The sequence below is a fragment of the Zingiber officinale genome, chromosome 7A (assembly GCF_018446385.1).
Source record: "Zingiber officinale cultivar Zhangliang chromosome 7A, Zo_v1.1, whole genome shotgun sequence".
In the NCBI taxonomy this organism is placed as follows: Eukaryota; Viridiplantae; Streptophyta; class Magnoliopsida; order Zingiberales; family Zingiberaceae; genus Zingiber; species Zingiber officinale.
The window spans coordinates 137,944,781-137,961,632 of NC_055998.1; the positions used below are offsets into that span (position 1 = coordinate 137,944,781).

At 35.1% G+C, this 16,852-nt stretch overlaps 1 protein-coding gene across 2 annotated transcripts; it reads right to left on the reverse strand.

The window, feature by feature from the left end:
* Positions 1–6,352: 6,352 nt before the first annotated feature.
* LOC122000547 (bifunctional riboflavin kinase/FMN phosphatase-like) lies at positions 6,353–16,359 on the reverse strand. Of its 2 annotated transcripts, none has more exons than XM_042554920.1 (10): positions 16,079–16,359; positions 15,825–16,011; positions 14,787–14,917; positions 9,070–9,139; positions 8,913–8,978; positions 8,160–8,314; positions 7,965–8,063; positions 7,698–7,837; positions 6,935–7,024; positions 6,353–6,737 (listed from the first exon to the last, which is right to left on the reverse strand). In XM_042554920.1, the coding sequence occupies exons 1-10, from the start codon at positions 16,140–16,142 to the stop codon at positions 6,639–6,641; spliced, it is 1,101 nt and encodes a 366-aa protein (XP_042410854.1). In that variant the 5' UTR covers positions 16,143–16,359; the 3' UTR covers positions 6,353–6,638. The 2 variants fall into 2 exon arrangements, with proteins under 2 accessions (XP_042410854.1, XP_042410855.1); XM_042554921.1 differs by having other exon boundaries at positions 15,825–16,007; positions 16,079–16,153.
* Between the last annotated feature and the right edge of the window lie 493 nt (positions 16,360–16,852).

The window sequence follows — 16,852 nt, forward strand, 5'->3', positions numbered from 1 at the left end:
TTTCGTCTTGTGGGATCCACTCTTCTGGACCTTCACATGCAGTTTTGAGTCGATCTTCTTCACATAAGTTTGAGCCTTGTTCAGTGACGGATCTAGAAATTCAAATATGGAGAGATAATTTTTATACGAAATAAGGGGTGGTATTCTCCAGATCCGCCCCTGGCCTTGTTCATCTTCTAGGGATAGTGTGTTTCATGGAAGGAGGCTTGTTGTTGACTTGCCCAGAGGATGCTAATTAGAATTTTAGGATCATAATTATAATTATTTAATATTATCATCTACATAAATCATAAATCGATATAGTGAAATTTAAAATTAAAGAATATGATTGTTATAAATTTATGTGGTAAAATTTATAGAATTAAAGAATATGATTTAAGGACTTAATTATTAACACAATAGTGTAGATATTACATATACAATTTCTTATTTGTCGATATGTCAAATTAGAAATAAATAAACTTCAAAAACAAATATACCGTCACATTAGCAGCCAGTATCATGGATATGGAATAAGGTAAATACACGCACATACGTAAACAACTAAAAGCGCATGACTGGGATGTTAACCCCAGGTAATGACATCCCGAGAATCGAACCCTGGACCTCTCAATCACGAAACCATGCGCCCCAACTGTGATACACCCTGGGACAAGAAATAAATAAATTTAGGCTTCTAAAAAAACTTAGACTTCTATAAAAAAGGATTATGATCCTAATTTACAAAGAATCTTTTTTATATATATATTTTGATTTTTATCAACAAAACTTTTTAAATATAAAAAATCTATAAATTAAAAATCATCATCCAAAATCGACTCCAAACTATAAATTTAGGTACATATCCGTAATCTGATTATTATATTTATAATTTTTTAAGAATTAAATAGAGTTAGACTTCTCAATCTATTTCCATCAATATCAATTAGTATCATAGTAATATCTTATTTCCATCAATATTAATTAGTATCATAGTAATATCTTATTTCCATGCTACTGCTTGGATGATTTAAAGACGAAAATTGGCATCGATTTGTTTGAAGACAATAGTTTCATCCATTTTGGAAAGTTGGGATGAATACTTGCGCCAGTTTTATAGTGCATTAATTCATTGGAATAACTTATGTTTTCTATTAATACATTAATTCTAATAGTTTATTATTAGAACATTCCTGTACACATGACTTTGATAATAATTCATTAAATTTAATTATTTAGATAAAATAATTTAATTAAATTATTTTATAATATTAATTATTTTTTAAATGGATTATATGAGTCCGTCAACATCTATTATTTTAAATTAAGTTAAATTTAAATTATATATCACCGAAGTCACCTTTATTATTCGAATTTAATTTTATTTAAAATACTATTGAGGTATTAAATAAAGTATAAATGCGTATATTTATCTGAGTATTAGTCAACTCAGAAAAATTTATGTTTAATTAAATTATACATGTACTTGTGATTATAAATACATAATAATTATAAGATTTTATTTGTTATTTATATGAATATAATAAATCGATCCAAAAGATAGATTTATTTGTCACGTATTATTGTTAGTATTTGATTATTACAGTAAGAGTACAACTTCGTAAATAATATTATTGTCTAAAGACTTGATATTTTTATAACATTAAGTATCTTTAGATATGATTTACTATTTATTTTAATTTTTTCAAAATGAGCATATTATTTATGTTATAATTTTTATGTTCTCTTTCCAGCAAATGTTACTACTATTTCTGCTAATTTAAATTAAGTGTCGATCCTTAATGCCATAAATTTTAAGGATTAGAAGGAGAACATTTTAATTATTTTTGGCTACATGAATCTAGATCTTGCGATTAGGACAAAGCAACCATTACTCCTACAAATACTTATTCCTCTCAATAAAGGGCTAAATATGAGATGTGAGATGGTTTTAACCGCATGAGTCTTAGGATCATCAAGTGCGGCATACCTGAGGCTTTTAGGGGTGCAATGTCTAATAGTGTCACTAAAGCTAAGGAATATCTCGATGAGATTAAAAAGCGCTCTGCCAAAAGCGATAAGGTAAAAACAAGAACAATTCTGAAGAGCTTGATTTCTATGAAGTATAAAGGCAAGAGAAATGTTCGGCAATATATCATGGAAATGTCCCACCTTGCATCAAAGTTGAAGGCACTTAATCTTGAGTTGTCGGATGACATGCTTGTGTATTTAGTGTTTATATCTCTTCCAAACTAATTCAGTCAGTTTCAGATCAAGTATAACTGTCAAAGAGAGAAATAGACTTTTAATGAGCTCATTTCATATTGTGTTCAAGAGGAAAAAAGCTTGAAGCAAAATAAGGCTGACATTGCCTATTTGGCAAGCACCCCCAAAGATAAGGGCAAGAAAAGCAAGAATGAGATTACTAAAGGTCCTTATGTGAAGAAACAAAAGTAGGATAATAACAATAAAGATTATTTTTTCTGTAACAAGTCTGATCATGTTAAGAAAGAATGTCTTAAATACTATGCATGGCATGCAAAAAAGGGTACATTTTTAAATTTGATCTATTCTGAAGTAACTGTAGCTTCAGTACTAAAAACACTTGGTGGCTAGACTCATGTGCTACTACTAACATAAGTGTTTCAGTGCAAGGTTGCTTGAGCTGTTGAAAGCCAAGTGATGCTAAAAATGCATTTATGTAGGTGATGACAAGTCGGCTGAAGTGGAAGTAATAGGGCATTTTAGATTGTTGTTAAGTACTGGTTATTATTTAAACTTAATAGATACTTTTATTATACCATAATTAGATGGAATTTGGTTTATGTTTCTCATTTGGACAAATTAGGTTATTGTTGTTCATTTGGAAAAGGTCAATTTAATTTATCTATTAATTCTACTATTATTGGAACCGATTCACTTATAATTTATGACAATATATGCTTGATATAAATGCTTCTTATATTGAAACCTTAAATATGGAATCACGTGGTACTAAGTGTAAATTTAATAATAAAAAATCAGGTGCCTTATGACACAAACGTTTATGACACATCTCTAAAAATAGAGTTGAACGACTTATATCGGATGAAATTTTACACTCCATTGATTTTATAGTCCTAAACATTTGTGTTGAATGCATTAAGGGCAAATAGACCAAAAGAAGAAAAAGGGTGCATATAGAGGTACAGAAGTATTGGAATTGAAACATACAAATATTTGTGGATCATTTCCCACACCTTCTTGGAATGGTCAACAATATTTTGTATCGTTCATTGTTGATTATTCTAAATATGCATATCTGTTTCTTATTTATGAAAAGGGTCAAACATTGGATGTTCTCAAATCATTTAAAGTTGAAGTCGAGAATCAACTCGACAAAAGAATTAAGAAAGTCAGATCCGATCGTGGTGGTGAATACTATAGTAGATATGACTGTTCAGGTGAGCAACGCCCAAGATCTTTTGCTCAATACCTAGAGGAGTGTGAAATCGTCCCAAAGTACATCATGCTAGGCTCACCAAGCATGAGTGATGTAGATGAAAGACGAAATCAAACTTTTAAGGATATGGTAAGTAGTATGGTTAGTCATTCAACTTTACAAACATCACTCTGGGGAGAAGCATTAAAGACAGCAGATTACATTCTCAATCGAGTGTTCATTAAAACAACTACTAAAATACCTTTTGAACTTTGGACAAGGCGATAGCCAAGTTTCAAACATTTTCATATTTGGGGATGTCCGACTGAGGCTAGACTGTATCAGTCATATGAAAAGAAATTGGACTCTAGAACAGTTAGTAACTACTTTATTGAATATTCTGAGCGATCATAAGGTACAAGTTTTATGATCCCAAAGTAAATATCATCTTTGAAACGGGAACTACAACATTCTTTGAGGATATTGAGTTTGGGGGAAGAATAAAGTAACAGACCTTGTCTTTGAGGAAGAATGTATTCCACTACTCTTCAAGAGGAAATGATTTATATTCCTATGATTGCTTCTGATAATGATCAAGATTTTATTCCTGTCAGTGATCAAGATGCAATACAAGAACAACAAGACATTGTTAATCAACTCCCGGAAGAACAAACTCAACAACATCAATAACCAGTGTATGAAGAATAAGTGTCTTTATGTAGATCCACTAGAGAAAGGCAGAATGTTATTTCAAATGATTACATAGTACTACTTCAAGAACATGAGGAAAATGATGGTATGATAGAGAATGATCTGATCAACTTTCATCAAGTCATGTAAGATTTAAATTCTCAAAAGTGGATTGAGTCAATGAATGAGGAGTATAAGTCAATGCAAGACAATAAAGTTTGGGAACTTGTCCTATTACTAGAAGGTGTGAAACTCATTGGTTGTAAGTGGATTTTTAAAATCAAATGAGATTCAAATGGTGATATGGAAAGGTATAAAGCACGTCTTGTAGCTAAATACTATACTTAAAAATATGGGATTAACTTTAAGGAGACATTTTCTCTAGTTTCAACAAGGGACTCTTTAAGGACGATCATGACACTTGTCGCACACTTCGATGTAGAACTCCATTAGATGGATATCAAGATAGCTTTTCTTAATGGAAAAATTGAGGAAACAATCTATATGGTGCAACTAGAATACTGTATCAGGAGATCCAAAGAATATAGTTTGCAAACTTAAGAAGTTCGTCTATGGGTTAAAGCAAGCGTATCAGAGCAATTCCAGTCGAAAGTTTTGAGAAGGGTACTTTTGAAATTTCAAGCAATTCACCCCCTCTTGTCGGCAGCGCAGAACCAACAATTGGCATCAGAATAAGGACCCTTCAGAAGGACTAACCGTCGACTGAAGTACACAAGAAATGGCCGGAGCTAGCATCCATTCATTGATGTTCGAGGGAGACTTTGTGATTTGGAAGAAAAGGATAGAGATATTTTTTAATATTAATTTTGAAATTCTATTAACTATCAAATATGGATTTGTAGCATCCAAAGATCAGTACGGTGACAAAAAAGAACACCTTTGGAGCAAGCCAACTTTGTGGCAAACAGCAAACTAGAATTCCATCTATTGAGCGTTTTATCATCACAAAAAGTCAATCGGATTGGAGCCTACGAGTCAGCTAAAGAGCTCTGAGAGTAGTTCTTGTAACTGCACGAAGGGATCTTGGAGGCGAAACTCACAAGATGAAATCTACTTCGGAACCAACTCAGCAACCTCTGAATAGAAGAAGGAGAAACAATCGTACATCTACACTTAAGGATCAAGGAGTTGATCACCAAACTCATGAATCTCGGAGAAATGATAACAAACTGAGATTCATTAAGGTACGTTTTAAATGCATTTTCGAGAACACCTGAGTGGAGATCCATAATTGACTGTTTTTACATCTCTAAGGACCTTGAGGTGAGTACATTAGAAAATTTATTTTTTTACTTTTGAAATTCACAAATCGAGATGTGTAGGCCTAAGAAGTAAAGAAGAAAAGATAGCTCAAAACCTAGCACGAAAGCTAACAAGAAAGATGAACCAAATTCAGTAAATTCCTTAAATTTAATAAGTTTAACAAGTCGCAAGTTAAGAAACTTCTACGAAGCAAACGAAAGGTGTGTGGTGCTATAATTGCCAAGAAGAATAATATATTAAAGACAACTACTCAAAACTGAAGGAGAAAGATAAGAACAAAAGACCAATAAAAATGAAGCACAATAACCAATAGGTGATGTGGGACAAATTGTCATCATCAGAATCAAAAGCCTACGTCTGACTTACACTTATGGAAAGTCACTAAGAAGTCAATGACGAAACAAGTTCATCCAAAATGAGCATCGAAAATATCAACAAATGAAGAACTACTTTAGAGGGAAATAGTAATGAGGGGGAGGATCAGATAATGAGATCGATATTGTACGTGAGATACATTCTCTACCTCCGAATAAGTTATACAAATTTATCAAATTGCATTCTAAAAATTCTTGTCAATTAGAAATAAAAAATTAAAAATTTAAAAGAAAATTCTTGATTAATCTAGTATATTGGGTTAAATCATACTTAGATTAAATTAATTGAAAATTATTTACTAAAAACTTGAATTTCTAAACTGAAATTAATTTCACAAAATGTTTTAAAAATTAATTTAAAGTGAAAATAATTTTATAAAAGTTGTAAAAATATTAAATAATTTTTTTTAAAGTTGTAGATTTGAATTTCAGAAACATTATTTTTTTTTATAATATTGAGAATAGTTAAATTTCAAGCTCTAAGTTTTGCCCAATATTTTAAATAAAATCACTATGGCATGTGATATAGCTCAGCAAAATAAAGAAAAAGAAAGTTATGATTCTCATCTAGAAAAATGAAAATTATAAATCACATTAACTCCAAAAACACATGCTTTTCCAACTCCAGGACAAACAAACATATCGACTTCTTAAAACTACAGGAATAAATCAGATCATACAAACAAATTTTTAAAAAATCACAGAAGAAATAGCAGGCCTCTTCGATCTTCCATGTCACTTGAAGAGAAAAGAGGTTAGTCCCAATTCAATTTTATTAGAAATCGACTAGAATATTGTCAATATATATATTGCTTCAAGCTGCTAAGGTGGCCATAGTAAAATAACTGAGTATAAACCAACATACTTTTCTGTCTCATAATACTTCCTGATCAAAGATTGAATGGGTGTTGCAGTTGTGGTGGGGAGAACAAAGGGAGATCCAGTGCAGCGCCACCGATTTTCAGATCTTCTTCAGACACTTTCACATCCTGAAGAGGAGACAAGGGAATATTATACATTGTATTTTGTATCCAATTGATAATCTAAGCTATTTCTGTTCTCCAGTAAAGGAAACACTTTAGAATCAATAACTTAAATAAGGTGTGGAAGACTTTAAACACGAATCATGAACGTGAAGTCGGAAAAGGAACAAGAAGGATAGATTTTCTTAGTTCCTTTCACGTACCCAGTTGTGGGTTTTCCTGATGTATCCAGTAAGAAATAGATCCAGGCGATCGTTTGTGGCACCTTCGACATGGCCGATTAAATGCGGGATCTGTACAAAGAAGACAAGTTGCATAATTCATCTTCTCCTGAAAAGAACAAACCACTCTACCATTGCGCCAAAGCACCCCTCCATGAATTTGACTTTGATACCACTTATGCAATGCCACGAATGAAATTTATGTAAAGAACAAATCAAGAATTATAACAAATTGAAAAGATTCATTACATGTACATATAAAGGGTCCAATCTTCTAACTATTTCTCGTAAAAATAGGGTTCAACTAACCTGGTATATACTATCCACTTTACTAATCAATTTAAGCAAGAAAGAATTAGGATGAAGCGGTATAGGGAAAGGCAGAATGTAAAATGTCAAATCAAGAATTTGGCTTTGATACACCTTGATGGAGCACCATGAACAAAATCTCATGTAGAGAACAAATCAAGAGAATTCTATAAAACTGAAAGATGCACCCCCATGAGGTTTGAGGGTCATTTTTATGAAACAAATAAAGGGTCAGTCTTCTAATTATTTCCCCTAAAACTAGGGTCTACTTTACAGGTTTATCATACCGAATAAATATAACAAACTTTAAGAAACTTAAAATCTGGTATACCTTTACAAACTAAAAAGAATAGGATGTTAACCCTAATCAAACATGACAATGAAATTAATTCATCTACTGCATTGAACTGATAACAACTAGCCAATGAACACATACCATTACTCTCTTAGCAACCCCGCGCGAGGTGTCCCATCCCATGTTCACAATAACCTTATACATTCCATGCAGTTCAAGCTTTGCCCAACCCAAAAAGACTCCACACACTTGATCAGGAACTGATTCATATGAACCAGTATCTGCAATAAACAATTTAACTAGCAACTGAAAACACACCTAGAGACTAGAATTTAGTACATAATTGCACAAATATGTAATCATATTCTTTACATTACAACTTAACAAGCAAAGCGTTAGTTTCCTTACCTGCAGTGACATTAACTTGAGTAACACCGTCGTGAGAAACTAGCTCTCCAACCAGGCCTCTAACAAACAATAATTCAATTGGCAGTGCACTTTGCACCCCTGAAAAAACATCAACAATTAGTAGTAACATCACATTTTCTAGCTTTAAATTTGTTGACAGATATGAAGAGTTGATGGACATGGAAAAGAAAGTACAATCATCAAATGCAGGAAGATCCCATAACTCAGGCTGAAACTCCAAAAGGGAATGAAGCATATAATCTGCAATGGAATAACATTCATCTTGTCCTTGAAGAGATGGCACAGCAACTACCTTTGCTCCTGCAGTCTTTGCTGCTTTTACACCAACCCTGTATTGAAGTAACATAATTTTCTATTTAAACTCAACTACTAGCAATAAGGTTCTTTCTGCTAAACATAGAAGGGAAAAACACTTGACGTCGGATGTCAAATTTCCTTGAATGTTCAACATAATCAAAAGGCAGTGAATTCAAGAAAGCAATCAAGAGTGTAAGAAAGAGAAAAGTATACTCATCAGAGAGGACAAAGCCAAGAATAAATCTATAGGTTTCAACTTAAAAGTAGACTAAATCATCACCATAGCATTTGTTCCGATGAGTACTATTTAGTGCTAACTTTTAGGTGCCAAATCTTCATTCTTATGGGGACATCTCCCTATACACTTCATCCAGAATAATATTGGAAGAATGATATACATGCCTAGACTCAAAGATAGTAGCAGAGTAAGAATAACGGTTGTTGCAAAGCTAGTTGGGACAACAAATTAATGCAACATTGTTTGAAAAGGTTAGTATGCAACATGAAAAATGTCAAGACACTCACTATGGTTCAAAAATTTTTGCAGCTTATAATAATACCATTTAGATAACCTTGGAAAAAAAATTGCAAATTTGTAAAATTTAACTGAGAAAGTGAAATTCTACTTACGGGGAATCTTCAATGACCAGACAATTTGAGGTATTTACTCCAAGTCTCTTTGCGGCCTCTAGGTATCTGATTAGTAGAATGATAACAAGGATATGCCATTCACAAAAAAGTTGTTAAAAAAGAAGTTTTTGATATATGATAAGAAAAAATCACTCACATGTCAGGAAAAGGTTTTCCGTGATTAACATCATCCCCACCAAGAATAACAGAAAATGATTGTGCCCATCCTGAAGAGAAGTTTAATAGTTCATAAGATCATGAAGAAACAACAGATGACTAGTTGCAGATGCTGATGTTTTATTTAACATTGAATTTTCTATATGGTGCATACCACCCAGCTACAATGTTTTACATTCCAATAAAAGTTGTTATGGTAAAAAGGCTCATGTGTAAATATGTAAGGATAAAGGACTTCCTAATAAATGTTTCTATGGATCTCTTCGCATCCTTGGTGGGCTCCCAATCTAAGCCCGTATAAGTTTGCCTGTCATTTCACAGAACGCACCATGCATGATTCTTCATAGCAAGCTCAATTTGAGTTCATTCTCAATCATGCACTCACATGGTATAAGCAAGCGCAAGTAGAATGTTGGTGCAATCAACCTCCAGTAAGAGTTGACCATGGTTTAGGGTTTGCTTTTTAAGCAATGTGTTTAAATAATATGTGTTGTTTGGATGAGTCAAGTAGGTCAAAGTTAACTAAATGTTTGACGGTGGACGAAATCCAAATGGGTCAAAGTCGCCTAAACATTTGACATTGATTAAAGTCCAACATGTGTTTGCAAATATAGAGAATCCAATCAGGAGTTAACAAGGGAGAAGATCAAGTGAGTCAACATAGACTAGACACTCAGAAATGATGAAGTTCAGTCAGGGTTGATAATGGAAGTCTAGGCAAGTCGTGGAGGATCAGATGCTTAGCAATGATAAAAGTCCTCATGAGTCAAGGAGTACAGGATGTTAGACAACTAATGGAAATCTAGGCAGGTTGCGGAGGATTGAATGCTTGATGGTGATGAAAGTCCTAATAGGTCAAAGTGGACTGAGTCCAGACAGGTCGTGGAGGATTCAATGATTAACAACGAAGAAGTCTTGCTAGGCGATGTCAAGCAAGGTTGAAGTCCTAAAGGAATGAACTCTAGACATTTGAAGTCTTGGATCAAGCTTGACCCAAGGCCGGGCATGTGAAAGTCCTAGTAAGTTGAGGTCAACTTGATATTGGACAATGGATGAAGTCCATGTTGGAACCCCCAAGGTTGTTTTGATGTGATCAAACAAGTTAAGTTAGGTCCTGTTTGGTTTAACCCTTGTGTCTAAGTGTGCAGGAGCTTAGAAGCACAGGAAGTCCAACGGAAGACGCGACAAGCGAGAAGGACGGCACGGGGAGAGAGCCGACAGGCTCGGTGCGTCCGAGGGACGAGGTGCCACGGAAAAGTACACTGGTGGACGAGAAAAACGTACACGACGTTCGAGGGACGAGAAACCGGGAAGGAAGACTGCTCGAGGAAAAGGTCGGAACTTGGGTTCGGGTGAGCCCTATTCCGGATGGCCGAGATCACCCAAGCTAGCGGAGCCGGAGCGGAAGACCCAGACCGAGACGAGCAGAACCGGAGTAGAGGAACCGGACCGCAAAAAGTCAATCCTGTTGACTTTTGTGGTTCGGATGCCCGGAGCCATTCCGGGCGCTCGGAGCCTTAGAGTCCGGGTGCCCGAAACCCAAAGTTTATCAAGAGTGACGTGGTCGTTGACCGACGCGTCATGGATATAATTTTATCCCACTCCAGGCGCCCGGAACCCTTCCAGGCGCTCGGAACAGTGCTATATATAGCACTGATTTCAACAGTTAGAACAACAATTTGTAATTCCATTTCTTCTGTTCTACTTTTGTTTGTTAGCTGTGAACATTGTAAGAGGCTACTCCACCCGAAGGAGATCTTCAGAAAAGTGCGCTTCATTCTCCTTGGATTAGCAATCTTCTGATTACAAACCAAGTAATTCTTCTTATGTCTATTTCCTTTTTATTAGTCTCTTTATTTTTAGTTACAAGTGTTCTTATTCAAGTTATAAGTCGAGAAATGGTTGATTTGTTTTTGTAGGACAATTCACCCCTCCCCTCTTGTCGGCCTCCAAAAGAATCAACAAGTGGTATTAAAGCGAGGACGCTTCAGAAGGACTAATTGTCGACCGAAGCAAAGCAACCAATGGTCGGACCAAGCATCGTTCCACCAAAATTCGAGGGAGACTTCGCACACGGGAAACGTCGTATGGAGGTATTCCTGAAAACAGACTTTGAGATTTGTTTAATAATAAAATATGATTTTGTAGCTCCTACGAATCAAAATGGAGAGGAAAAAGAAGAGAGTCTTTGGATAAAGAAAGAGCAAAATGATTCCGTAGCGAATAACCGAGCGGAGTATCACTTGCTGAGCGTAATGTCGCCTCAAGAAGTCAACTGCATCGGGAGCTACTCGTCGGCCAAAGAACTCTAGGAAAAATTCCTGGAACTCCATGAAGGCACATCCGAAGTCAAGCTCGCAAGAAGAAATATACTTCGGAACAAACTGACGAATATTCGTCTGGAAAGAGGTGAGAAGGTAGCCGATCTACATGTGAAGGTAAAAGAACTAATCACCGAACTCGAAAACCTCGGTGAAACAGTAACCAACCGGAACACGATACGCTACGCACTCAATACCTTTCCCAGGACTCCAGAATGGACCTCAATAATCGACGCCTACTATATCTCAAAGGACCTGGAGGTAAGTACCCTAGAGGAACTTTTTTCTACTCTAGAATTACATGAAACCAGATGTGCAAGGACAACAAAAGACTCAAGCCAAATTATGGCACTAAGTGCAACCAAGAAGGATGAACCCGAGTCAGACTCAGAAGAAGATCAAGAAGCTTATATGGTAAGGAATTTCAAAAAATTCTTTAGATCTAACAAATTTAAAGAAATACAGAATAAGAAAAATCCAAGAAATAGAAGAAGGGTTCGATGTTACCAGTGTCAAAAAGAATGACACTTAAAAGAAGACTGCCCAGAACTTAAGAAGGAAAAAAGGAAAGATGCCCAAGAAACACAAGACTCTAACTGCTACTTGGGACGACAACTCATCATCAGAGTCAGAAATAAAAGAGTATGTCGGACTAGCACTGATGGTGAGCTATGAAGGGCAAAGCACATTAGAAGCCAGCATTGATGAAGGGGGAGTGACTTCAGATGAATGCAGCGTAGCAGGGGGAGAGTCAGGCTTCAAGTCTGATATGGTAAGTGAGGTATGTCTCTTACCTCCTGATCAACTTTATTTTGGTATTAAGTCTATGGCAAAATCTATATATAAATTAAAAAGTAAAAATAATAAATTAAAAAATTGAAAACTTAGAAATAAAAATAATTTTAGCAAAATCATGTCTGATAGAAGATTTTGATAAAGTAAGACTTGAAAATGATAGATTAAAAGAAGAAATAGAAAACTTGAAAAATTCTGCTTGTTCAAATATTTCTGCTTTTAGAAACTATAAAGGATTAAACTGGTACTATAGGTTTCACAAAAGTCAAATCAGAAAAATATCAAAAGTTTATATACCTAGAAAATACATGATTAATCCTGTAGGAAAGAACCTATATTGGGTTCCAAAAACTTATTTAAATTGAAAATGAAATTAGACTTAGGGCTTTCAGGTAGAAAATTGAATATTTGAATTCATTAAAAGGCTTTATCTAGAAGTGGTTGATGATCCAATAACCAAGAAGGCCTAGTGCCTCGCCACAGCCTGAAAGCCAATTTCTGAATTAAATATTTAATTGACAAACTGATAAGCATAAAAATTAATTGTCTTCAATCTTTGTTAATGGTTTAACATTTGTTAAAATTTCATCTAAAAATAAAAAAAAAAATTACTTCACTTAGAAAACTTTTTCAAACTTAAATTTTTTTTTATAGCAGACTTCATTTAAATTATTTCTATTAAATTTTTTTTAATCCGTTGCAAAAAATTGTTATTTTCAATTTAGAAATTTTTCTGCTTGAAAATTTTCTCACTTAGAATTTTTTTTTTAACACTTAAAACTTTCTAATTTATTGCAAATTTTTTTAAATTAACCTTAGACTTATTAAGGATCCCCATTTTTTTATGTGATCAAAGGAGGAGAAGGATATTAAGTCTAGGGGGAGGTATAATCTAATTTTTAAACTAAAAAATCTTTTTGCACTTATTTGCAAAATTAATTGTCTTTACATTGTATTTTTTTTTGTTTTTGCATTTGTTTACCCTAGCTTAACTTGGGTTGCTCACATCAAAAAGGGGGAGATTGTTGGAACCCCAAGGTTGTTTTGATGTGATTAAACAAGTTAAGTTAGGTCCTATTTGGTTTAACCCTTGTGTCTAAGTGTGCAGGAGCTTAGGAGGAAGTTGAGAGGAAGACGCGGCTAGCGAGAAGGACGGCACAGGGAGAGAGCCGACAAGCTCGGTGCGTCCGAGGGACGAGGTGTCGTGGAAGAGTACACTGGTGGATGAGAAAAACGTACGCGACGTTTGAGGGACGAGAAACCGGGGAGGAAGGTTGCTCGAGGAGAAGGCCGGAACTTGGGTTTGGGTGAGCCCTATTCTGGATGGCCGAGATCACCCAAGCTAGCGGAGCCGAAGCGGAAGACCCAAACCGAGACGAGCAGAACCGGAGTAGGGAAATCGGACCGCAAAAAGTCAATCCTGTTGACTTTTGTGGTCCGGGTGCCCGGAGCTTTAGAGTCCGGGCGCCCGAAACCCAAAGTTTATTAAGAGTGACGTGGTCATTGACCGACGCATCAGGGATAGAATTCTATCCCACTCCAGGCGTCCGGAACCCTTCCAGGCGCCCAGAACAGTGCTATAAATAAAGCACTGATTTCAACAGTTAGAACTACAACTTGTAATTCCATTTCTTCTATTCTGCTTTTGTTTATGAGCTGTGAACGTTGTAAGAGGCTACTACGCACGAAGGAGATCTTCAGAAAAATGCGCTTCATTCCCCTTGGATTAGCAATATTCTGATTGCAAACTAAATAATTCTTCTTGTGTCTATTTCCTTTTTATTAGTCTCTTTATTTTTAGTTACAAGTGTTCTTATTCAAGCTATAAGTTGAGAAAGGGTTGATTTGTTTTTGTAGGGCAATTCACCCCTCCCCTCTTGCCGGGACCAACAGTCCAAAGGCGATGAATCTCTTGGTAAGGGAAGTTATGGTAGGTTGAGGGTTGATGTCAACTATATACTAGGCAAGGATAAAGAACCACTTAAGGTCGACTTGTATTAGGGTAGACGAAGAAGTTTTGAAGACATAAGGTTTCTTAGCACGACACAGTTCATGATGTTTTTGTTTCACATAATACGTTATATATATATATAGGTAGTGGCAGCTGCTGATTGGGAATAATTCCCCCTTACAAAAGTCACCTAGCTAAAAAAATAAGCACATAAGGAGGCGACATTGATCCATTATAAGAAGAACATGAGACAAGTTTAAAATTTTTTTTCATGGTTGATAAGACTACATCCAACCCGACAATATTATTTTAAGCACTATGAATACTAGCACACTGGAGAAGCCAAAGGAGACTATTATATTAATCAAAGATTAAAAAAAGTTAATACACATGCAGATGATTAGAGATCAGAGAAATAGAGACAAAAAGCCTCTTATAAGACCCAAAATGGTAAATTCAAAGGTCATTGTTGAAGAAGTAAACTAATCTCATCTTCTTACTAGAGATATGTTAGGCACAATGAAGATACCTTGTTAACTTAGATAAATTCCAAAACAAGTCATTAAAAAAATCTTAAAATACCATGATAATGCCGAAAATTCATGGTAAAATGTACAAATAAATTGAAACCTTGATTGTGGGAAATTTTTAGCTCAATGTGTTTCCTTATGGAGTTTGAAGCAAGTGCCAATGGGATTCCATGTTTGCGAAGATGCCCAATAAGGCGATTAACACCCAGAAGTGCTTTTGCTAATGGCCACCTATAGAAATGAAAGAACACAGAATACCATTATACAGTTATGATATTGATCAGCATTGGCTCGTTCAAAAGATAACTAGCCTTCTAAGAGCAACAAACCCACAACATACAACATAATAAAAAACTCAATAAATCAACAAGCACACTAATATCATAGTAAAGAATTTTCAATGCAATCCAGGCTGCCTGAAAACAAAAGAATGATCAAATTCATAGTTTATTTGTATGGATGGATACGTACTCCAATTCTTTGGGTGCTAGGCTGACATTGAAGCATAAAAGTTAAAGGAATTTTTTTACAACTGATCATGCCTAAACCAATGAGTGGGATAAATAAATGATTAAATCACTAGAAACTTTTTTTTTTTTTGCTATTCTTTGATCCTCAAGTGATCAAGAAGAGAAGTTACACAAGATAACTTTAGCATGGCATTCATACATGTTGGCACATACTGTAGTTTGTGATAATACACGAGTTAAATGGCAACAAGTATAGACACTCATTTTAATTTGAAGGGTTTATTCATTGAAATTTTGCAACTAAATGATAATGATGATGTTGTTCAAAGATGACAAATACATTCTATATAAAGAATCAGTGAAACTAAAAAGAATATTATACATTGTAATGAAAATGAGTTAGTTGGTTTGAATATAACTAATAAAATAGTCTTGCAAAGAGTTGGAGGAAAAATATGATTCATGTAATTAACTGTCGATTGTTGTGTCAAACTTGATCATGATGATGAATGATAATGACGAGGCTAAAGTGAAAATTAACACAACAAAAGCAAATATTTTTCCACCTGTCATACACTTACTGAAATGGATTTACTATTGAGATAAGTACTAAAGAAGAGAGATGAAAATAATGCTTCAAATTTAATCGCGAGGCAACAAAGTTTCACCTTTCCTGATATAAAGGCATGATCGCCTGAGAGTACTCTTCAGCCGTCATCGGCAGCCCGTAGTCCTGGACTATCGCGGCGGCCGCCTGCTTGTGCATCATCCCCACCCGCTTCTCCTCCTTGGCGGCATCAACCGACTTGCCGTACCTCGCCAAGAACTCATTCAGGATCCCTCCCGTGGCCCTATCTGACCCATTTCGTAATCAACAACACAAATTGGAGAAAGATTGGAGGTGGCGCAAAGAAGCACAGACCGGTATCGAGAAGAGTTCCGTCCAGATCAAAAATAACGGCCGCGATCGAGGTTGCGCCGTCCATGGAGGGGATTCCGCTGGAAGGGCGGAGGCAACGGCGAAGAGCTTAAATGGCGGAGAGGAGGAGGCGTGGCAGCGGGAATCGATTCGGCGATTGGAATCGATCCGGGCCTCGCATTTTGCTTCTGCCCGCCCGCATTCGATTCCACTTCCGTCTCGGGGATTCGTCGCGCATAAATGCTTGCCTTCGCCGGAGCACAGAGACGCAAGTCGGCGCTTACGTCAACAGGCAACTTTTTGTTATAGGGTAACGTATAACGTACGATTATAAGGCATCATAGCATCATTATCAATTTTCTTATTATTATATCAAAAATTTTAAATAAATAATTTATTTTATTAAATTTAAATAATAATTTTTCGCTACTTACTGTATTAATTATCCTAAAATTCGATCTTCCTTAAATTTTTTAATATTTTTTTTCTTTATTCCATCCTTTTATTATTGTATTTATAAAATGAATGAAAATAGAGAGATTGAAAAAATGAATTGAAAGAAAGAGATTAAAAAGAAATATTATTTTACTTTTAGGTTAAAGGTTTAATTCATTCCCTAAATTTAGAAAATTATTATTCATCCAATTTAAATTTAAGGAATTGATAGTGTAGCTGATGCAAAGATTTTTTAACTACCTTATGTAAAATTTAAAGTAAAATTTATAGATAGAATAACTTATATGAATGCTCTCACAGTGGTTACAATTTATTGAACTC